This window comes from Rhamphochromis sp. 'chilingali' (genome assembly GCF_963969265.1).
Source record: "Rhamphochromis sp. 'chilingali' genome assembly, chromosome: 14".
NCBI lineage: Eukaryota > Metazoa > Chordata > Actinopteri > Cichliformes > Cichlidae > Rhamphochromis > Rhamphochromis sp. 'chilingali'.
In genome coordinates, this window is record NC_137941.1 from 33,335,864 (window position 1) to 33,360,125 (window position 24,262).

The following is a 24,262-nucleotide window of genomic DNA, read 5'->3' on the forward strand; positions in this document are numbered from 1 at the left end:
AATAATTACCCAAGTTTCTCAGTACAATTATGGTAGTCGTGCTGATTCACAGGAGACAAAGTGGCGCTCTCCCACACGGAGGTTTTTCCAGTTTTCATCTCATTCAGTGATGACTAGCATTTAGTGCAGCCTTTTTAAAATAAACCTAAAAGAGCTCCCACGTTTTTTGGGAATGCTTCTGTTTTTTAAAGTGAACTTTTTCTCTTAGTCCGTCCTTGACAAAAGCTCTGATGAAAGCAAACATGAGCCAGCTGCACGGAGATGACCAAACTGATGGGATTACTTTGTAAGTGGCTGACTCGCACACGCTTTCAATCTTTTCCTGCCAAACAATTTTTGGTGTTTTTTTCTGTTGTTGTTGAAGAGGAAACCTTCTTTGTGCCAGCCTGAAAGCACCCTTTCAAAACAAAAGATAACAAGTATTGACTAGCACCAATATGTGCACCTACTTCTTTAATCTGTGGCTTTACTGTGTCATATTATACCATGAAATGGCATGTGTATATACAAGCTCCCGAATCTCAAGTATTTACCGAGATTTTCTGTGTACAGGATGTGAATATAATACACGATATGCACAATATCATAAGTGTACAGATGAGGAAAATGATTCCAGTCCTATAGGTATCCTATAATAATTTTAGTAATAAAAAAATCCCAGTTTTCCTCTTTTGTCTGCTTCGTTGCAGACGATCCATTTCAGTGACAGAAAAGTCTCACATGTGTCCTGATGGGAGAATCCTATATCAATCTCTTCTTTGTGTACAGCCTAAATCAACAGATGTGAAGCTAAGTTTGAGGAGTCTGAGTTTACCTTCTACTCCTCTGCTTCCTGGCTGTGCGGGAAGGGCAAAGAGACGGCGTGCTCCTGCGTGAGGGCAGCCAGCTCCTTGAGGAACTCGCAGAAGATAACGGCGCAGTAGACGGCGTTCTTTACTCGCAGCGCTTCAGCTTGCTTCTCAAGGCCAGACGCACCTCCGCTGCCCCGGAACAGAGCGCTGTGCAGTGATTGGCCGCCATCCCGTACGTGTGCGAGGGCGAGCTGAGCGGCGTGCCGAGCCCGTGTTGGACTGTTTGTGTGACGAAGAATCAGGTCTCCGAGAGATGGCTTTCGACTCTTCACTGGAAGAGAAGGGCACGGTTTCACAACAGGGAAATAAAACTGTGACGCGAGACTGCTCTGACATCTCTGCGATTCCCCGGCGTTTTCAAAGATAGAAAAGAAGTCACCAAGTGGGCCTATAGTTCTGATTATCTCCTTTAATGTGGAGTTTGGTAGCAAATCACTGCACAGCAAAAAACAAAAAACCCTCAAAAACCTCTAAACCTGAAGCAAATCGGTTAGGTATGTTTGTTTTTTTACAAAGTACTAATGGTAAGATGTTACGGCACCAATAAATTGCTTCTGCTTTCTAACAGTTTTGTCTTTTTTTTTTAAATTTATCCTAAAGTTTTCCAATTCAAATGTACTTTTATTGGAATTTCGTAGTGTGTTTAAAATATTTTTAAACGTCTTTGTTAATTGGATTTTGGTAAATTATCTTTGATTAACACTTCTCACTAAATTTATGACCAAAGTCATCAAAGCCACGCCTGTATGTGTAAATGTAGCTCTTCCTATTTCTATACTCACCAAGGGAATCAGAGCGGCGCAAAGTAGGAACCGCTGCCGGCGAGTCGCTCCAGTCCACTTTGCTTCGGGCCACCAAGTACTGCTGGGCTTTCCTCAGCATGGCAGGAAAGTCCTCGTGAGATGCGGCAAATGCCTCGATGCGGTTCTTCACAGAACCTAAAACCTGAGGAGAGTTGTGGAAACAAACTTTTAAACTTTTTGATCACCTTTGCTTGGTGTTGTTAACCCCTCTCGCAGGCTTGTCATCCCTCAAGACTAAAATTCACATGAACTTAACAATTTAACTTAACAGTTAAATTGTTAAGTTCATCCATCCACACCCACGCTCGCTGGGTGTGGATGGATCACTCGACTGAAACTGCAGTTATATTTATTCATTTATTGTATTTTTTTATGTCCACTGCAGCAGTGAATTCAAGTATCTGAAAATAAAGAAAATGAATGTGGAAAGAAACTGGATGCAAATATCACTGTGGGCCTGATGCTTTTGGAACCAGAGCGTGCACAGAAGTAAGGTGGGCTGGAAGTGGACAACTATGCCTAAAGGCAGACACCCAAAAACTGTAATCCTTTCAAAGACAAAAAGAAACTATTCGCTTTCTCTACTATTTTCAGAACAAGGGGAAAGAGGGCACCAAAAACCATTATAAACAACTTCTGCATAGTGCAGCGTACCTGGATTAGGGACTTGACACTGGGCTGGAAGACCATGTTGGTGTTGAGCAGGAAGGAGCGTAGGAGGGGCTGAGGATAGCAGGCCAGCTGGGCCACAATGCCAGTGAGCAGGATGTTGACGTATAACGAGTTTTGGAGCATGTTCTCCAGCTTGGCAAACAGAACTGTCATGAATGGACCTGCACGGAGGAAGAGCGGTGGATCATTGAATAGAAAGATAGAATGCTCAACTCTTGTCAGCAGGAAAGAGTAACTGCTTCTCAGAAGTGGGTTTTAACTGCTTGTGATTATATGGTTGCAAATCCTTTCACCATCCTTAAAATATAGTCAAGAAGAGTTCCTAAGTTTGAGGTGGTAATTACACCATCAACCACATAACTTCAACAGCTGTGCTGTTAGCAATTATCAAAAGCAAGAGCTCAGTGATACAATTCCTGTTACACATCCAACCACTTATTTGATACAGCAGTGTGAGCATGAAAATATGATGACAGCAATAGACGTATCCACAAACTGATGCAACAGTGAAAGAAATCCGTGAGTCTCACCTGTGTATGGCTGGGACACAGGTTGGTTCAGTGGTCTGGCAGGACTACAGATGCCCACCGCAGACCCGTCTGCCTTCACGTCACCTGTCAGCTTCCCCTCCAGTGCTGATGACAGCTGCTGTTCTTCTTCCTGGCGCTCAGTGGACAGACTCTCTCTGGCGATTTCCTCCAGCTGACAGGCTGCTTTGCAGCGCTCTTTCACCCGGTCCTCCAGTTCTCTCAGCTCCTGTGTGAACGCCTCAATGCTAATGCCCTGACCGTTGGCATCGCCAGGCAGCTGTGGGTCTCCCGGCGCCTGCTCCAGCAGCTCCTCAATAAGACTCTCTACAGACTGCTGACTGGCTTCTGGAAGATCTGAGGATGCATCATGTGGGTTTAAGGTTTCACTTGACAGCAGTTTGGTATCAGATGCTGACTGGTTAATGGGGGTCTGAGTAAAAATCTTGCTAGGACAAAGAGATTGTGCATCACTGATGTCACTGTTGCTAAAAATAGACTTTGGGAGAGCAGTGCAGCTTTGCGAGGGGCAGTTAACAAGGGAACCATTTTGGTTGGCGTTTTCATCCAAATACTGCTGATCATCCAAGTCCCTCTTCACTTTCTTCACCTCCAGTCCTCTATCACGACTGTCTGAGCACCCGTCTCCCTGCACCATTGTTCCATTATACATAGCCTGGTAGCTAACAGTGATGGCAGATGAGGGGATGTGAGGAGCTGGGGAGGAGATGGGATGAGAAGTGGATAAAGCGGTTGCTGAAGACGAAGAAGGTACAAGAGGAGGTACAGGCTTGGGAGGCAGCTCCTCTCTCTGAAGGCTGCGTTTCTTGGAGCGAGGCGTTAGGCTGATGCAGCTGTTTTTGCCAATCGTAACATCCCACTCTCCGCTGTCCCGCTCAGAGGTACTCCATTCAGACCGCGCTGCTGCCACAATGGCCGCCCTTTGCTGACCGGGAGAAGAGTTATGACTTCCTCCCTGCTGGAAAGAGAAGTGCTCAGGGAACATAGTCATTGGGACATTGGAGGTAGGGGGAAGTGGGGGTGGCGGGGCTGTGTTTGGGGATGGGTTTTCGCCATCATATGGTGCCGACCAGTCACGACAAGCCCAAGAGCAAAACTCAATGCTCCTCCGAGCGTCCTTAAGATACTCCAGATAACCTGAATCCCAGTCCAGACAATCTGTGTGGGTCTGCTGATGGTGCATCGGGCTGTCAGGAGACATCTGGTGGGAGCTTGAAGAACTGGACTGCAGTGGATCCATGCTAGAGGAGGTAGGAGCACCTCCACCTCCTGATCCACCTCCACTGCTCTGCTGTCTCATGAAGAAGGACAGGCGGGATGGAGTGCTGGGTCTGGGTGGGGCGGGAGATTCTGTGCTGGGACTATTCAGTACTGCAGGATGACAATATACGGGCAAACAGGAAAACCATGAGTAGAGCCAGGATCTGCTATCCCAATTAATACAGACACTGTATGCAAACAATCAACTTACATACAATAACATTCCTAACACCAAGAGTTTTCCATGCAAATTCACTCTGGCTCTACAACTAAAGGTCTTAAGTAAAGTAAGTGACTAGAGTAGCTGCACAACTATTGTGTACAGTGTATTCCACTCAGTAAAAGATTGTATTTCAAGTGCAGATCATATCATTTACAACCACAACTATTAGTGTCAACTGCTCACTTTCCACAAGTGTGTAGCTCACCTTTGCCCCAAAATGGATTTTCCTCATCTCTCTCAGAGGAGGCAGCTGCGTTGAACCGGCAGCACTCTGGGATTAATGACAGGAACTTGTCCGCTGACTTTCCGTATAAGTCAGTCTCCCTGATAGCACGACGCTGACTCAGCATTACGTGAGTACATGGCAGGAGATACCTGAGAGCGAGAGAACACACAGAAGCAACTTCAGTAATTTTAGATAAGTTAATCCACATGCACAGGATATAGGTTACTATTCAGGAAGCTTAAACTGTGTTGTCATTTTTAATTCTACATTTCCATTCTTAATATTTGCCATATTTATCTTGCTGTGACAAATCACCTTAAAACACAGACAGTATGCCCTAATCACAGCCTGCAGGTAATGTGTTAACGGGTGGGGGGGGGTCACTGGCAGCTTCTGACAGTAGTATGGGAAATGGGAGAAACAGCCATTGGTAGTTCATAAAATTTTTGTAAAAATGGGCAGAAATAACCTTGTCTGTATCGTCTCGTGGTAACTGCTGACAGATGGTGACTTTGCGTCATAACCTTTACTTAATCTAAATGACTAGATGTGTGAAGAAGCCCTTTGGAAGTATAACATTTGGCAAAATGCTCTGAAGCGCACACAAACCTGAGTACAAGCTGTAGCATGACGTCTTCACAATTCAAGGACAGGAGAGTCCTGAAGAGGCTTAACGATACCATGCAGAGCTGCAAAACAAGCAGAAAGAAACTGGTTAGAAAACAACCATTTTCTGAGGAGGACATACACATACGTAGGACACTGTGATGATTCATAAAAAATATTTTTTTGAATTCCCCCCCTCCAAAAAAAGCCTCAGAATAAATTTCAGAACCCAAACGATATAGGATTTTTAAGCTCAATGCCAATTTTTGGCAATTTAAAAATGTGATATATCGGTTGATATTGTTTGTTTTCTGTTTTTTTGGATTACCTTTCTACGCTTTTTTGCTCCACTTGGAAAAGTTGGTATTTGTGTCCCTTTGGTAAACACACTACGCAACATCAACACTCATAACGTGGTTGAAATGTACATTTTGATACCATATGTTGGAAGCTAATATTGGTTAGACTCCAATAAAATTCTATAACAGCAAAATTTACTATTTTCTTAGCAGTGAACACCAGTAATTTTAGTCAGCAGTGCTGATGTTTTAACGCTATTCCTTTTTAACTCCTATTTGGGGGTAACCATCGTTTCTCTTTTTTCCGTCATACTTCAGGTGAATTAATAGATTTTTTTTCCTAACACCACTGCTGTTCCAAAAAGACTGATATTTATGCATTTGGAGGGAATTTAAGATAATGTTGAAACATTTTGCTGAGGCTTATTTAACCACTTATAAATAACTGGTAACACAATCCTCAATTGTTGCAGCAGACATGAAGAGATTCAGTTTCCATGTTTATTCTGTATCCTACTCAGTTTCTGCTTTAAACCCACTCACCACCCACTCAGTCGAGTTCAAATGAGGGCCTCAGGGCTCCTTTACAAATATGCACGCACGCACACACACACACACACACACACACACACACACACACACACATATATACGGACCCTTGAATTGCTGCTAATGCGCGTGAGCAGCGTGTCCAGGATGGTGTCATTGTCATGGCGATGCAGCAGGATGAAGCGCAGGAAAGTTTTGAGGAGGGAAGTTTCCGTTATACTGCGCAGAAAAAGATCAAGGTAGGCTGTGCTGGCGATCATCTCATCCACCGATGACTGCAAACACACACAATTAAAGGTGTCTCAAAACTGCCAAAAATATGCAATATGATAATAGTTATGTGTGCACAGTTAAAAGCAACATTAAGGGAATTTGTTCACCCCCTCTCCCCAACTCGGCTGTTAAAGAAACTGCAGCCTTTCTAACAAAAACAGTCCCCTTTGCTACCTTATGCAGGGCGGGGCCGATGACAGGTACAAGGAAGCCGTTGTGAAGGTAATCCAAAAGCTGTGAGCGGACCAGGGGATGGGCGACCTGCACCACGGCGTTGCAGAACTCGAGCGAGTTCATGAAGAGCACGAGCGACGACACGCCCATCCAGTCCTCCCGCCGAAGGGCATGCCAGTCATCTCCTCGAACTTCTATCTTCCTCGGCAGAGAGGAATAAAGAGCGCTGAGGCCTGTCGCCAACACCTGAGGAGAGGCAGAGAGGTCACAGACGTTGCTGACTGAGTCACCTCTAGGAAGTCAGCAGGTGGCACCTCTCAAATAGGAGTCTATTTTTAAAGTTCTGACTTTTGGAAGTAACAAACAAGAGCTACAAACTACACCAAATTAATGATGGAGAAAATAAGCAGCATTTTCATACAAATATCACCAAGTCACAGCCCATCCAACCCCTTCCATTAAGACTGTGCTGACTAACGGCTATTATTACTGTCTGCTGCAAATCTCAACTGCTTAAATGAACAGTTTTTAAATATTTTCATCATAATTCAAATAATTGCAGCATGATGGTCCGTACTCTGAGTCCTACTGTTGTTACCAAAAAAAGGTTTAAACGAGTGCCTTCCCAGCACATGCAGACACAGTGGATTCACAGTCTAGCTCAAAGCCCGTCATGTATCTTAGCCTTTTAATAACAGCTGATGACTTTTATGAAAATCCAATATTTATTGCTGCTGCCGTGCACATATAGGATGGAGAAACCTGAACCCGTTAGGCTGACAAAACAGATGCAAACTTCCTCAAAAAGAGCTGTGCACGGACACCGAGGGACAGGGAGCAAAGACGGGATGTTCTCTGTACTCTGCTTACAACGTGAGAAAGACTACAATTGTTCCTGTTGTCTAAGAATGTTGAACTAGATCCAAAACTGTCAAAGCAAAGCTGATTATGATACGTGTGAGTATGCACAGACAGGAAATAGCCAGACTCGGACAGAGAGGAGCAATTGGTCATTAACGCCACCTCCACTGGATCTTTCAGCTGTAACTAGGTCAGACTGAAGCTGCTGGAAGGAAGATGAGCAGAAAATAGCTGAGTTAGCACCAGAGTATAGAGACCTGAGAGGGAGGGGGGCGGGGGTAGACTACTGACCACAGTGCTGTATGCAGACATCACGCAACACTCGCTCTTATAATGCAGTATGAAAGCTTAAACATTGCTCTGGGACCAGATTCAGTTAAAATCCTGACCAATTCTTGTTCATACATTCAAATGTATGCAGACACATGTTCCCATTGCAGAACTGTTAAGCAAATTAAACTAATAGCTTTAAATATGCACCTCAGACTGCATTAAGTATAACATGGCTCTTTAATTACATCTAGTGGCAGCTAAAAGAAATGACAAAAACAAGGCAGACAGGTTTTACTTCAAAGCGGAATAAACTTTCCACCTTCAAGTTATGATTGTGTTTCCAAACAGAAAAAAGAAATCACAGTTCAAAAATGATAAAATATCCTTCCTTTGTTTTCATCTTTCTTTTAGGTCTCCTGCTTAAAGAACAAACAGTTATTACTAAAGAGTGCTTCTAAACTCACTGGGGGAGAACTGCATCAGTAAGGAAACTGCATTTCACACAAGTTTTCTTAAGCTGTCTTCTTTATCACTAAACAATAAAGTTTCTCCTAAAAACTGCAAACATGTGATGTTGGGTGAGTTTCTGGGTTTTTTAAATAGGAAGCCTCGAGTTGAGACACAGTTGATAGGATGTAGATAAGGATGAACGGTCTGTCAGAGTGCATAGTCATCTCCTTCTCCTTCCATTATCGCACACCATCACTAATGCATCAGAATTAGACAGCCTGCGCGCGCGCACACACACACACACACCTCTCTTTCTTAGAAGCAGTGAGGGAAACTAAGTCAAGATCCAACTCTTATAATCTGTCCTTAACCATCACATCAATAAAGAATAGGTCATATTCACCATATACTATACGGTTTTTAGACTCAGAGGTTTTAATTTGAGTCTGGCTTTGACCATACTTCTATCAATCACAAGCCAAATGAGCATCATTATGGGAAAACTGTCTGAAAAAAGAGAGAATGAAGAGTGACTCAAAAGCTCCTCACTCACCGGACAAAAGTAGGAGTTCTCAGCGATGTATCGTGCAACAGCCTCGTGACTGGCTGACGCCGCCATAACCAGCAGTAGTGCATCTCGCGCCTGCTGTCCAATGGCTCCATCTCGGTGGATGAATGGCACAAGCAGGGAAAAGATCAGCAGGTTGGTTGAGCCCTGCTGGGCTGGTGCAGCCCGGAACAACATCTCTAGAACCACCGGCTGTCGGGCCATTGACACGCAGATCTGATGGAGGGAAAAAGAATCCCATTAAAGAACAAGAGTCATGAAACGCTGTTGAAAAATCTACTTTGGAGGTTAGTTATTATTCCAACTTTAGCACAGAAAGGAATCACTAATCACTACAAAGGTTTCCTTTTATATGAAAAGAGCAGGTCAGTGCCCCTTTCTGGGGAGTTAAAAACATTTCAGGGAACACCATCAATTATATTACTATTTATTTATGCACCAAATTCACCTGGCTTTTGAAGTGGAACCCCTGCAATTAAATGGTACGTCTCCTGACCAATCAGTAACCTGAGCTGGACTATATTCAACTAACTTTATTGTTTGGGGGAGAAAAACGCCACAGCATGTGATGCTCTCATTTGTTGGTTTCTCAATCAATTGCTGCCGGGCATTCTCATGAAAAAGATATCAAATTACATTTTAAGATAAAAAAAACCTAGCAAACAGCATGCAAACAGTAAATGCAGCAGAAGCAACAGCAAATGAAAAACTACTATAACTTCTATCTTCCTCGGCAGAGAGGAATAAAGAGCGCTGAGGCCTGTCGCCAACACCTGAGGACAGGCAGAGGTCACAGACGATGCTGACTGAGTCCCCTCCAGGAAGCCAACAGCAAATGAAAAATTACTATAATTCAAATTGTCAGGTTTCATGAAGAGCCACAGCTCAGCTAAGGTTTTTAATACAACAGCCAATTTTTCCAGCCTTCAATTCTCAGTCATCTCACATCCGTTCAATTTTAACACAAAAAATAAAACAAAACTTGTTTGTCATTTGTGGGATGTCTACTACCGGTGAAATATATTTTGTTTATAGTGACTGCATACACACACTGGAAAAGACTGTAGGTTTGTATGTACCTGGTTAAGCAACAATACCAGGCTGTTCTCCAGAGCTGAAGGACAGCCGAGTTCTGGGTCAGCACAAGCTCCCAGGAGCCTAAGAAGGGGGTGGAGAATGGCTGTGTGCTGGAGCAGGGGCTGCTGGGACTGACCGATAAGCATCTCAAACAGTTTGAGCAGTGCACCCTGGCTGTCTGGGTCCAAGCCACGGCGAAGGTGCCACTGAACCAGCCTCTCCAGGATATTCTCTGTGACCACAAGCTCCAGTATGGGCCCCATAGGTGGCACGCTGGTGCCGCTCTCTGAGCTCTCAGCAGGACGCTCCTCTGCCAGCAAACATAACATCTGGTCGGTGTTGTTTCTCACTGCCGTAAGGTCATCGCTGGAGGATGAAGTCTCATGCTGCTCCAACACCCAAGATATCTGAGAAAAGGAAGTAAGGAGTGTGTTGTTGCTTTATCCAGTGGGCTTAAGTGATGAAGTGTTTGAGGTCCATGCTAACGGGACCAGGACAAACACTAGAACTGTAATGGCACATGTGGGTATTTGTTTATGTAACACAATACATAGAACTGAATGTTATTCCACATTACAATGTTTCCTCAAGTCAATCAATTCTGCTTCCATGTAACTGGTTCATCCTTTAGTCCAAGAGGAAGAAATTCCCTTAAGGCTCTCCCAAGATATCGAGTCCATTAGCACAAACAGACAGGACACCCTTAAACTTAATATCTCCAGCCATGGCTATTACTGACAAAGAGGCATACAGGCAGATAATACTCAAAACAGGTTAAAATACAACAGTGCAACACAACTCAATTATTTTGCAAGATATAAAACGGCCTGTATTTGTATAGCGCTTCACGGTGAGAGTATGTGGTCAAAAGTGTGTGAGAGCAAAATGATAAGCAGAAGTTTAATTGGTCAGCATGACTACAGCAAGAATGAATTTGCAGATCTGGGCCCATGTTGAACAGATAAGAGCTGCATGTTAGATACTGGATAACAAGTCACGAACTACATTTAGGTGCACTTCTGTGGCTCTGTTGCAATGCATTTGCAACATATTCACTTATGGCTGGTGTCTGCTTCTTCTACAGTGGATTATAAATGCATTTCTCCATTATGACAACCGATCCTTTCAAAGAAAAACTCACTGACAGGATCGGACCTGTATATAGCTTTAGTAAGTCTCGCCAAAGAAGGAGCGGGTTTGCAAAGTGTGCACGCCCTGGAATCCCTGGGAAAAACAGAAAATAGATCATTTCTCAGACATCTTTTGTTGCCTCAGATTAGTTCCAACCGTCAGGCAGTGACAGACCTCTGTAACCTATAAACGTTCAGTAGGTAACTGGACATCAGCCAGCTAGTTTACTTCTCTCACTGACACTGACACAGTGAACTTTCACACATTGTGTGAACACATAATCATTCACTAGAACAAAGACAAAGCCTTCAAATCACACAAATAGAAAAAAGATTAAAAGTAGAAAATTTGAACTGTCACAATAAATTGGATTTATTATAATTAACTCACCTGTGAGAGAGAGAATGTTACTTAGGCGCTGAAGAAAATTTAAAAAAGCAGTTTTTAACTTTGATTCTGTTTTGTGACTGACAAAATTATTGTTTCATTTTGAGTTCAGCTTTTCTTGAGTTTTCACTCTGGGTAGGAAAAATAATTTGCCTCAAATTGTGAAAACGGGACAGTCTTTGTGCAAAATTAACTTTTGTGTGTTAGTTCAAACATTGATGCTGTAACATCAAGATAACATTTTTAATTAAAAAAAAAAATCTGTACCAATGTAGACCACTGTGGGCAGGGCAGGAACATCGAGCAATTTTTATTATTTATTATTTTGAAGCCACAAAAAGTCCATCACACCATTTCCTGTGACGAGCACACACAGCTGCACTAAGTAAGGCTGCTCAAATATAGCAAAAATCATCATCTCAATCCCCAATATAGTTTCGTCTCAAGTACTTAACATGGTTATTAACTAACTTTAAAAAAATGTCCTTTTAAAGGATATTTATTTGGAATTTAAATACAATTGATAATAAACACATGTCGAGGAGCGTGTCAGGCTACATTTCACCGTGTGTTATACTTGTATAACTATGCATGTGACAAATAAAGAACCTTGAACCTTGAATGGTTATTAACTAACTTTAAAAAAATGTCCTTTTAAAAGATATTTATTTGGAATTTAAATACAATTGATAATAAACACAAATTGGTGAGTAACACAGGGTCATCTGGTAAAGCGTTAAGCAGAGGTATTTTTGACTGCAAAGCCCATCTTGCAAGAGCAACTGGTGCATTGCCTCCACTTTGATATCTCTCCAGAGGCAGACGGGCAAAAACAGCCCCAGGGTCATTTGGGGACCTGCAATGCAGCCACGGCTCAAGCAGCGGAGAGCTAAAGACAGCGTTTGCCAACTTTTAGTAATTCTTCCATGGGTTACATGTGCCTTTTACTTTTTTAAGATGGATTGTTGATCAAGAGATGGGTCCAAGGGAGGGGTAAAAACATACCAGTATAAAGGAAAGACAAGAAACAAGAGCTTTGGAAAGAAAAGAAACAGAAAAAAAAAACTGTGTGTGTCTTAAGCTCACCTGTCTCCAGTGGTTTTCAAACACCATGAGACAGGTCTCTGGGTCTGCAGTGCAGGGGCTGGAGGGGGCGGCACTCCGGCTCGACCGACTCCCAGAAGCCCGTGGGTTTAACCTGCTCAGCCAGCTCATAGTGAAACCAGCTTAAAGCAGACCAAAGATCACTAAAACTCAATGACGTTGAGTCTAACAGAAGGCAAAGGAAATTATATGGGAAAACAAGAAGTGGGAGAGAGGAAAAGAGAAGTGCAAAAAGAAGGGCAGAAAGGGAAGGGAAAGTGTATCACAACAGAGAAGAGGAGAAAGAGGTCGGCTGTGCAGGCTGTCAATCCCGCTCAGTGTACATCTAGGAAAAGCCTGCTGCTGCTGCTGCTACAGAAACTTTGTGACCCTGTCCTCCTCGTAGACCCTGTCATCCAGTCTGAAGCCAACACCACTCCATAGCCGGTCAGGACTGGCAGTCTCTCTGTGTGAACAAAAAAACCCCCCAAAAACAAAACAACATTAACATCATATAAACCTGGAATAATAACAGCTTCATTCACAAACTTGCTATTACTAAAAGATCTCATTGCATTTCTCTTAATGTGGACTTGAAACATGACAGAATAACCACTAGATTAGAGTGGGAAGAATGCATGTAAGGCAACATGGATACAAGATTCCATGCCTCACTCGCTGTGGCTCGGGAGGCAGGGTCCATGGCAGTAAGCTACCCCAGGACCCCACAGAGCTTTCAAGAAAGCCAATATACATCCAGAGGAATGACTTCAGGTGGACATTGTTGATAAAATACAGATTTATAAATGACATTATGCATATGGCAAAAACTACAAATCACCTTTCAATGGGATCACATCAGCCACGATGTCATTGAGTGTTCAGACCACACATATTACTCTTAAATAAGAATAAATAAAAGCACAGCAATTATCTGAAATGTCATTAATGATTTTGCCCAGTTACACTGAGGTTGAACAGGTGAGTAGCTCATGGTTGGTGCCAAGCTGTTGCATGTGAAGCGTGTAACATTTTGTGGATACGTTTAGAAAATTATTGCAATGGAAGAAAAGATAAAAGTAGAAAGAGCCACGGTAAAAGAATTAACAGTTTCAGAAAACAAGTTTTAACTACACACCATTTCTATCAGTAACATTTCTGCAGTATTATACTGAAAACGTTGATGTTTTATCACAAGTCTAATCCTCATAACACCTGCATGGACTGAGCTCATGAAGGAAGGGAAAAGAAATGTTTTTGCTTTCCTTCATTTTCTATTACATCAAAATGCTTTAAAAAAGGTCCATGTTATGAAAGGACTGTGCAGTATCAGTAGCTGCTGTGTCCATTTGTCGTCAGTATTTATATCACTGGCTGAACACTGCACTCAAGAACATCTAATGCGATTATATACATATACTATATTCCCAAAAGTATTTTGTCATCTGTCTTCACACCCATATGAACTTGAGTGAAAACCCATTCTTAATCGACAGGTGTTAATATGTCATCTGCCCACCATTTACAGCTATGACAGCTTCAACTCTTGTTGAAGCTGTTGATATGTTACAGTGGTGAAAAACCCAGGATTGGGGCATGGCGGAACCGCGACCGGGCCAGCCAGGGGAGGTGCTGACCCAAATGGTGGCAGAGTTCGTGCCTACCTCTAAACCCGTACCCACTTCTTGGGTGGGAGCGCCTGCACCTGTTCCTGTTCCACGGAGGAGGGCGGATGAGCAACCTCCACTTACACCACCTGCTCATGCATCTTCTCGGCCTGAGCCGATGGACAGCGTGGACAGCATGCGGGGGACAGCGTGCTCACCCAGAGCCGGAGGCTGGCACCAAGGAGAGAGCTGCTCAGCTGGGGCCAGAGGCCAGCATGTGGTCTGGACCTGCCTCGTTTTTACCAGAAGCCAGCGTCTCTATTAGAAGCGAGTGTGAAAACGACAACTGTAATAAAATCCGCTGATATGTGGTCGGGTCTGCTATACATATGCTACAGTGTGCTTATTTGACCATTCTTCCAGAATAAAAGTTGTGAGGTCAGACACTGATGTTGGACAATAGGGCCTGGCTCACAGTCTCTGCTCTAATTCATCCCAAAGGTGTTCTTTTGGGTTGAGTTCAGGTTTTTGTGCAGATCAGTCAAGTTCTTCCACACTCACACTTCCACACCGCTCATTTAATTCTTTATCGACCTTGCTTTGTGCACTGCGATGCAGTCATGTAGGAACAGGAAGGACCCATCCCCAAATGTTCCAAAGTTGGGAGCATGAAATTGTCCAAAATGTCTTGGTATGCAAAACAACAGGAGTTCCTTTTACTGGAAGTAAAGGGGGTGAAAAACATCCCCACGCCATAATGCCCCCGTCCGCCAAACTATACATTTGACACAAAGCAGTCAGACAAGTACCGTATTATTCGGGCTATAAGGCGCATTTAACATTCTTTAATTTTCTCAAAAATCCACAGTGCGCCTTATAATCCGATGCGCCTTATGTATTAATTCTGGTTGTGCTTACTAGCCTTGAACCGATTTTATGTGCTCAAATTAAGTTTAACATCCGGGCATCCATGAAAACAGAATTTATTAAATTTAATGGAGTTAGAAGTTAGGTGGAAACTAGCAAGCTAAGCATGATATAGCATGTTCTGACAGATTTCTGAAACAAATTCAAATGTACCTGAATTTGAAATTTCCACTGAAGTCACGGGTAAGAGGCAAGTGGAACCAAGATCGAGGCCATTTGCTTTTTGAAGTTTGCAAAGACTGCTAAATTGTGCCAGTGGTAGTTCACTCTTTGCAACATAGTAGCTGTTCTAAACAGATTTTTTTTCAGGTTTATTTTTAGTATGTTATTTGCAATTGGTGTTTGTTCTGGGAAAGATATTGCAGACTGAGCAATAATGCATTTCTTGCATTTCTCATGGGTTCTAATGGGGGCCTTTCTTAAAATGACTGGTCCCAGTAACAAAGGCGCTTGTCGACTCAGAAATCGAGGGAAAACCAACAACACACCCGGCAGAACATTATGTTATTTACACGGGTGCACATAAGTGGTCCGCATGTGCGCATTCGCTGTCAAAATAAAAGATGCGCACCAGATAAGAAGTTGCAACGTGCGTTTGCGTACATATAAAAAGCACTGTTTTTGTCCGCTAGAGTGGGATTTTCACGGCACATTCTGCACCACATCTCTGTGCGTGCATCATTTGTTTGAAGCCAGCTCACCTCCTGCAAATACTTTTCCGAGAATACACGCTTCTTTTGTGGTTCGGACTCCTTCTGACATTTCTTTGGAGGTGGAGGAACATCACAGTAATTGCTTAAAGGAGCTTCTTCGACATCTTTAAGAGTTCTAAACAAATGTCTGTCCTCCTCCAGAAATCTTATGTACGCAAACACGCGTTACAACTTCTTATCTTGTGTGCGTTTTTTATTTTGACAGCGAATGCGCACCTGCGGACCACTTATGTGCAGCCCTGGTTATTTAGCTCGTCATATTGCAGCCACAGAAATTATTTTGTCCATGAAACCATAAAGCTGCACTTTCTTTTTGCCTTATAGTCTGATTTGTCATAGCTTTTCCGTTTTGTGGTAAGCTTTTCTTTGGCTGTCACTTCTTCACCCTGACCTGTTTTATTTGGCTCAGCAGAACTAAAATATATATCTGTCTGTGAAGATTCTCAGTCATCCAGGTCATCGTAGTCAAATATAAATCCTGCTGCTTTTACACACGCACTCACATAACGCTCAGCGATTCTCTGCGCGATCAACCTCTCACATGTTTAAGCTGCGGGAGATTTCACTTGTCATGTTTGCATAGTAAGCTAACGATTGATAAGATGATGTGCGGAAATTATCGTCACTCACCAATCAGTGCTGTCGCTCTCTATACACAGTTCGCGCGATTGCAAAGTGAAAGCAAAAAGCAAGCACAAATTCAAATGCAATTTCAATATGTCACATATTGACAGTGGCTCACCGATGTCAATGACATAATTCCCCAGCTACATTTCTGAAAGAATGCAAAAGCATTGACATATATTTTTCCTCCCTACGATAGCCCGACGGGCAGGGCAGAGATAGATTTTGGTAGCCCGACTGGAAAAATCGTTAGCCCCGGGACGTCAGGCTAGCGATTTTGCGAGCTCTGATGTTAGCATGACATTAGCACAGTGAAGCTGGAGGATGAACGCTAACTTTTTTCCGCTTGATAAAAGTTAACGTGAGGGTTCCCGATGGTTAGGGACAAATGCAATCACATGGCAGGATGCTGTAAACGGACCAAACCTCAGTCAGGAGAACAACTGAGATAATTCACAAGGTTAGTCATTCATATACTGCAACAACATGGGAATAGAGCAGCTGAAAGAGAATTCAACACTAATGAATCAATAGTACGGAAGTGGAGGAAGGAAGACGAATGAGTTGAGTAAAGTTTGACTTATCTGTTTTGTTTCGCTTAATGCACCTTATAATCCGGTGCACCTTATGTATGAAAACAGACCCATTCATCGACGGTGCACCTTATAATGTGGTGCACCTTATGGTCTGAAAAATACGGTACCGTTTTCCTGGCAACCACCAAACTCACTCATCCACTAGATTGCCAGATGAAGAAGCATGATTCGTCACGCCATTTTCTTTTCTCTGTGGTAGCAATTCTGCTTAATTTGTTAAATCCCTTATCAATATCCTTAATCTAAATGTCATTCTGCTGTCTTAAGTCATCCAAAGACAGAAACCCTTTCTGTGCTTTTGCGTGCATGCAAGTAATCCGGTTGTGCTGTATTCCTCAACTGGTTAAGAACAAGAGGTTGAATGGTATAAAATGCACTCCGCCAGTAAGTGGGATATTTGATATTTTCCTTCAGCACCATCAGAATTTAATAGCTCCAAAAATATCTGCCAGGAAGTAGTGCACTTAGTGAGTTATTGTAAGGATTAGTGAGAAATAACTGAACAGATGGTTAATGATGGATTTTGCTGCTGGAAAGGAGGGGGGAGGGGGATGTTTGTTCTTTTACTGTTGTGCAAACCTACAGTGCAGAACTTTTGGCTCTTAGACTTAAAGTGTAAATATCAACCCTATTGACTCTTGCATATACAGCGCTGTGCAAATGACTTGACCCACCCCTCATTTCTTTCCATGTGGCTTAGAAAATGATTTCTTGAAAGATCTAAACATACATGGATAATACAATATATAAAGCAAAAAGAGTTTACAGAATTGTAAGAAGCTTGAAAGATAGTGTTTGGCATTACAACCTTTATTCGTCAACATAGCCTGAACCCTCCTGGGCAACTCTTGCATGATTTCTTCAAGTTATCTTCAGCAATAGTCTTCCAGGCTTCTAGAAGTGCATTCAAGCTTTTCTTTGAGTGCCTTTTAATTAGATCTCTGTCAAGATGATCCCACATTGCTTGAGAGATGTTGAGGGACTCTGGAGGGGTCAGTCCATGACTGATAGTTTTCCATTGTGCGTTTTTCTATCCAGGTATGCTTTTACTGCATTAGCATTGTGTTCGGGATCACTGTCATGCTGAAAAACAAGTCATTGCCAATCACACACAGTCCCAAACCATGCCAGAGCCTCCACAGTGTTTTACAGATGTCTGTAGACCATTACTACGGATTCATGCTAATATTTATGCTTATGATAGTATCAATATAAGGACTCCCAAATGTCAGCATCCTAGCAACTGCAATCACCATTAAAAATTTTCTGGTTTTTGTTTTGTTTTTATTATATATGTGAGCAAAAATATCGCTGTTGCAAATTTCCTTGAAAAATTGTTATATAATATTGAGACTACATTGAGCACCCCTAACAACAATTTGACCAAAACCTCCAAATTTGGATTCATCGCTGTTGCCATGCATTTTCAGTCCAGTTCTTGTGTAATTGATATACCTTAGTGTTCTCTCCCCCTTTCCCTTCCTTAGGAATAACTTCTTGACAGCCACCCTTCCACTGAGACCATTTCTGATGAGGCTTCAGGAAACAGTAGACGTATCAACTGAAGTGCCAGATGCATCGCTCAGGTCCTGTTTTAGGTCTTTGGATGCCCCCACCCCCTCCACCACCATTTTTAATGAATTACTGTTCATTTTCTGCAGATAGTTAAGCTGTTCCTCCAGATGTCCAGTGCATTTGACACATTTACCAAGCCGACATACGCTAAGTTTTCAACCAATAGCTCTTCTGAAATCTCCTTGTTGGTTCAAAACATGCTATACCTGTTGAACTGTGTTATCATTGGCACTTTTCATAGATTCAAAGAAATAAAGAAATGGGAACAGATTATGTGTTTATGTGACAAGCTGCTAGTAATCAAGTGCCTAAAGACTAGAGATGGCACGATACCACTTTTTAATGTCCGATACCGATATCAGAAATTTGGATATCTGCCGATACCGATATGAATCCGGTAAAGCGTATTTTGTAATCAATAAAACTGTTTTTTTTAATAAATATCTTGCTGCATTTTGTATAAGTTCATACCTAAGTTTTTTTTAAAAAAAACAAGCGACCGAAGCTATTCTGTTATACCTGTATGCAAAAAATACACTCCACCCAAAACATTTTAAAGTTCAGCAACACTGATCGGTCTAATAAATTTAAACCTACACCATCCTCCCTATTCTGGTATTTTAAAGAGTACTTAGTAGAAATATTAAGCAACCTAACTAATAGGGTTGCCAACTCCCAGCAAAAATATTAGGGCGGGGGGTGGTTCCCTTGTGGTGGACCCACATACCTCATAGCGGCTCAGCTATGAGGTATGAGGCCAATCACCGTGGTGTCATCGCCCTTAATCGATGTAATCAACTTTAATTTAATGCAAGTGTAAAACAAATGCACAGAAATCAATTATTTTTCTACAATAATTAAATAGATTCAACATCTTTCTTCAACAGAATTGCAGACTGCACAGATAGTACCTTCCCAAAGGAAAAAGTACTATAGCTTATTAGGGTGTATATTAGAGTTATTAGTTACTATATACAATAATGGATTTCTATACATTTAATCGGATGACCACTTTTGTTGCAAGATTCAGATAATTATTTATTCAAAGTTTTTAAATTACATAACAAAGAAAAGTATTTCTTTGTGCCCCCCTCTCCCTGTTAATGCCCTACCTGGCCACCGACAAAACTTTGCTAGACCCGCCCCTGCACAGTTACCAGCTGTCAGCTACTTAGAAAAGGATCCTGGTGTTATTTGTCTCTCAGAAACAGTTCATAACTTCCCTTCAACTCATTCATGTCACCTAAAAGGTAAACCTGTTTCTCCATCACCTGTTCAGCTCTGATGATTCAGTAAGGACATCTCCTGGTTTCATCTTGATGTTTCCCTCTCACCACATATCCAAACCATATCATGACCAACAGCATTTACAGCCATGGCTCCAGCAAACCTCAGTTGATACTAGAAATTAATATTAAATAAATTTTAACAACAGCTTATCACGCTTAAACGTGCTGCTGTTGTTTATCCGCTGGTCTCCTCTTTCTAGCGCAAAGTGGGCGATAAACAAACAAGAAAGGCGGGACTTGTGGCAGAAAAGCCGATCAGCTGATCATTGATCAGTTTCATGTTTGAACTAATAATAACAGGAGAGGAAGGGGGAGTGAATGAGAGAAGTAGATGCAACTGCGCAGCAACGACAGAATAACTCCAGCTTTGTGTCTATTTTTTAATTCTAGCTGGAGTACGGGACAAATCGCTTCCTTTTCACCTCAATATGGAACTCCGATGGCCAGTCCAGCTGTGGCTCAATATATTAGTTGTTAAGCTTAACGTGGAAATACTCTGCAAACATTCAGGGATGAACTTACACACTTGCTTTACTTCTCTGGGATAGTTTTTGCCAAGATGAAATGCTGCGGTTAGGAAGCATGTAGCGAGGCTCCAAATGCTCCAACAGACCGCCGACAGGTCTCGCAGACAACAGCCGCTCTATCATGTGACACATACTGCTCCGATGCGCCGAGCTGGGTTACGCCAAGTAGCGCGTTTTGTGAGATGATTGTGTGATACTTCGGATCGAATTACATTTTTTATTTCTCTCCAATATCCGATCCAGTAATTTAAGTCAGTATCGGACCGATGCAGATACGTAATATCGGATCTGTCCATCTCTACTAAAGACACAATTTTATCCCCCCCCATTGTTTTTGATGTGTAACACTAGTTTATCCTTTGAGTTAAGTGCTTTGTTTAATCCTTGAATGGTCTGGACTGAAAAAAGGTGAAAAAGCAGCCAAAGTCCAAAGAAAGACTTCAAAAGATCTTAAGAAACTCTGACTCCTTGGAAGCAAAATGTAAAGAAATGAATCCTGGCTCAAGACGTTTGCACAGTGTTGTATGTATTTCCTATGGATAACATCCCTTAGGCTTGATAAGTTAGTAAGTTCACTTTAACTGAGATACATAAATGTTAAAGTAGATTTCAAACCTTTGTTATTGTGGCCACATGATGTGGAACAACATCACATGAACTGGACTTGGATCACACGCAAGAGGTCTACCAACGTCATGCTCAACTTCCCTAAATCAATAAGGCTCAAATGCTTCTTTTTTTTTTTTCCTTCGCTCCCCTGATAGAGAGTATTTACACACAAACAACAAAGGAAAAGATGGGTTACTATAGTCCACACTTTTTAATGACTCACTGTTCCTTAACATCTGATTCAAACTTAATGACACTGCTTGAAAACTGCTTCAAATGCATAAATTCATAATGAGGATAAAAATAAGATGATTATCTTACCCTAAATGAAGTTTAAGGTAACTGCTGATGCAGCTACTGTGCACCAGCATTTTAAAACTTTCTGACCCCGATGTGCAGGAAGTAGAAAATACAGTATATGGCCATTCAGCTTTAGTTTTATTTCAGGTCACACTGAATCATAAAATGTTTCAAAGTTCAACTAGACATTCCACTGGAGGGAGGCTGCCTTCATAAAGAGAAGTATTTGCCAAAGCTTAGTCACGAAGAACACCAAAGCAGTCTTGACTGCTACAGTCTCATAATGCAAAGTCTAAAGGTCAAGACCTATTTTATACTAACTAAAAGTATTTATGTGAAAAACTTAGAGCCACTCCTGCCTTAACCAGAAATTCTCCACGTCCACTCATATCCACGAGGACTGATGATAGTTACTGATAACATCTGTGACTCAAGTAGTGAGCAACCATAGACAAGACATGAGGACTTAAGGGTGTCAGCGGCTACACAACAGTGCTTTTTGTTGGCTTAAGTACCAGTGGTTCTGTAGGTGGTGTATGTGCCAAGACAGCAATTCATCTGGAACTGAAAAGGGTGGCATACACCTACAAGTGTTTTTCTCTATCCTTGCATGTTGAAGAAGAAGAGGAAGGATGTCAAAGAGTCATAAACAATATAAAAGATGGATGTAGCTTCCATGTAGCCAAAATTAAGCCAATATGGGAGGCCTTAAAAATGAATTCTATCTGAAGGCCACCAGATGGCGATAGCTGTGGTTGAACAAAAGACTTCCAGTCCCGTAAAAGACTACACGAAACGGCTTTCGGTCTCAATCTCTGTAAACACTTTGCTGATGAGTTTATGGGGTCAGGTACACATTTAGGGTAAAGTCTTGGTCATACCGTATTTCAAAGAGGGAGGCCTGTACATGCCACAAAACTGCACACTCACTAGCTAATGACTTGTGACTGACAAGTTGTTAGCCACACAATTTCACAGTCAGACCAGCCTTTCCTCATCATCTGGGTTTTTTGGTTTTTTTTGTCTTTTTGCAACCAAGGTGGCAATGGCAGAAACACTCATCTTGAATCTTTAAAACAAACACTGAGGTTATGTTGTAGTAGCTGTGATGATTGACTTGCATAAGGTTGTAATAAACTTGAGTGACATGACATCTGGAACAGGGTTTTATTGAACAAAAAAGAAAATGATTAGTGATTGTTTATCAACTTTCCCTGCAGTGTACTAACTAGTTAACAACTTACAATTAAACCACTGCTTGACTCTTCCTCATCAGCGGCTCAGCTATGATGCACACTCGTGCCTCTGCCACTGCCTACTGCTTTTTCTGCATCAATGCAGATCAGAAAAACATATATCCTATATCTTTAACTGTGACAGGCAAATATTATTAAAGCAATACATGAATCAGGCTGTAGAAACAAAAGAATACTTTCAGTCTGCAACCACCATCATTTTTTCTGTATAAGAAAATAATATATGAATGTGATTTTCCTTTGCATAATCCAAAGCTATTCTAACAGTGCAGACGTGAACTAATAAGACACCTGGAGGAACGTGTGCTTATTTTCTAATACCGATTCATCTGGTTTTTTAATCACATATTTCCTGCCCCAATGTGGCACACTTATATTGACTCCTCTCTAGATCAAATTTAAATAATCATCCAACACTGAAGCCATAGCACCGGTAAATGTTCACATCTAGGAAGCTGAATTGAGCAGAATCTGGTACATTTTTCTTGAAAATGACCCAAAATGCTAAAAACTGAAGTCGTTACAGATGCTCTTCTCTTCATCTGAAAACCGCAATTTTATTCTTACTCTTGTAAGGCTGAAAGATGTGTCTGAAAATAGTTACAGGTTAACTTTCTGTTAAGATGGTGAAATTATTATCTAAACCCAGTGAATAAAGATAAGCAAGAGTGTACGTTCTCAAACAGACAAATTTAAGCGATTAATGAACAAGGCTTTTCTATTCAACCATGATTTAATCTGTTGATGTGATATGCATATATGTGGCTTATTCGAGATGGGGGGATCTACTAGTTATTCTGGGCACAGAAGTGACAGATTATTAGAGTTGTGTAGTTATAATTCCAAAGTCCAACCCAGTCCACAGATCTAATTCAAAGTTCACAGGTAAGATCACAACATAAATCATCAATCACTGCAGTATTTGGGGGTCATGTGTCCCGTTCAATCTGACAGACTGCTAGAGCACATACAGTGCACACAGCAAATACTACGCCCTTTCCCCTAAACCGGTTGGTTTGTCATGACTTAGCAGCACTTGAGCTTTTCTGCACTACATCTCACTTCAGCCAAGCGAGGCTCCTTACGCTGTGGTTCGACAGAAAACAACAATGTATTTCAAATGCAAGACGGAGGACCAAGCTAATTGACACTGCAAATATAATCAGCTACCTTAGAAATGCCAGCAACGCATATAGTTAATTTATCTAGTTGTCATGCTGTTGAACTTCACTATGAGGTCATCGAGAATCTCCCTACCTTGTGTGAGTCTCAACAGTTGTTGCGAGGTGGTGTTTTCCTTGGGCAGCTACCTGCTAGCTGGTTGCTAGTAAGTTAGCGCTGGTATGCTGCTAGCGACTAGCTGCTGATGAATTCCACAATGTCAGAGCAGTAAGCGATTACAAGATAGGAGGCGACCAAAAGACAACCGGCAAGACAGACCACAGTGAGTCAGGGACGCTAAGAAATCAACCACTCCTTCACTGAGGCTGCTGTGCATCCTGTTAGCAACAGATAAACATCCCATTTGATGGTTTCTCAAACACTCTTCGCTTTCCCGCAGCCATCTTACTTTAACTCCGCCCACACGTCTTCTCTGACTCACAGCGACGCTGCTTCGCACAGCTGTATGAGGGCTTTAAAGTGCCCAGATTATATACACTGCGTGCTAAACACAATGCACAAAGCTGAAACTTGTGAAAAATTGCTTGGCACCATGTCTGACTTTGGAGTTAGTTTGCAGTCCTCACCTCTTAGTCGGATAATTGTTTTTTATCAGTGGACCTGAAAGCTCCAGTTACTGCACCTTCAGAAAAGCCATGCAAATAAACTAAGCACAGGCAAATAAGGAGAGCTTATCTAAACGTAAAGACCCGCAGCAGTCAAATAAAACAGCGTAGCTTAAACATGGAAACATGGAAAGCAAA

The 24,262-nt window shown here is 42.0% G+C and overlaps 1 protein-coding gene across 1 annotated transcript; it reads right to left on the minus strand.

Moving 5' to 3' along the window:
- Window positions 1–218: 218 nt before the first annotated feature.
- fhip1b (FHF complex subunit HOOK interacting protein 1B) lies at window positions 219–23,934 on the minus strand. Its single transcript, XM_080904142.1, has 12 exons — window positions 23,595–23,934; window positions 12,318–12,780; window positions 9,716–10,120; window positions 8,622–8,852; window positions 6,485–6,730; window positions 6,145–6,312; window positions 5,193–5,272; window positions 4,563–4,732; window positions 2,857–4,245; window positions 2,309–2,487; window positions 1,634–1,796; window positions 219–1,122 (listed from the first exon to the last, which is right to left on the minus strand). Exons 2-12 carry the CDS (start codon window positions 12,444–12,446, stop codon window positions 818–820), a joined length of 3,465 nt encoding a protein of 1,154 aa, XP_080760268.1. The 5' UTR covers window positions 12,447–12,780; window positions 23,595–23,934; the 3' UTR covers window positions 219–817.
- Window positions 23,935–24,262: the final 328 nt, after the last annotated feature.

Excerpts from the sequence above, each read along its gene's own strand:
- fhip1b (XM_080904142.1), bottom strand. The coding sequence starts at position 12,446 with ATGAGCTGGCTGAGCAGGTTAAACCCACGGGCTTCTGGGAGTCGGTCG. Across the intron at positions 6,313-6,484 it reads TCGGCCCCGCCCTGCATAAG|TCATCGGTGGATGAGATGAT; the intron begins GTAGCAAAGGGG and ends GTGTGTTTGCAG. Across the intron at positions 1,797-2,308 it reads GTGTCAAGTCCCTAATCCAG|GTTTTAGGTTCTGTGAAGAA; the intron begins GTACGCTGCACT and ends AACTCTCCTCAG.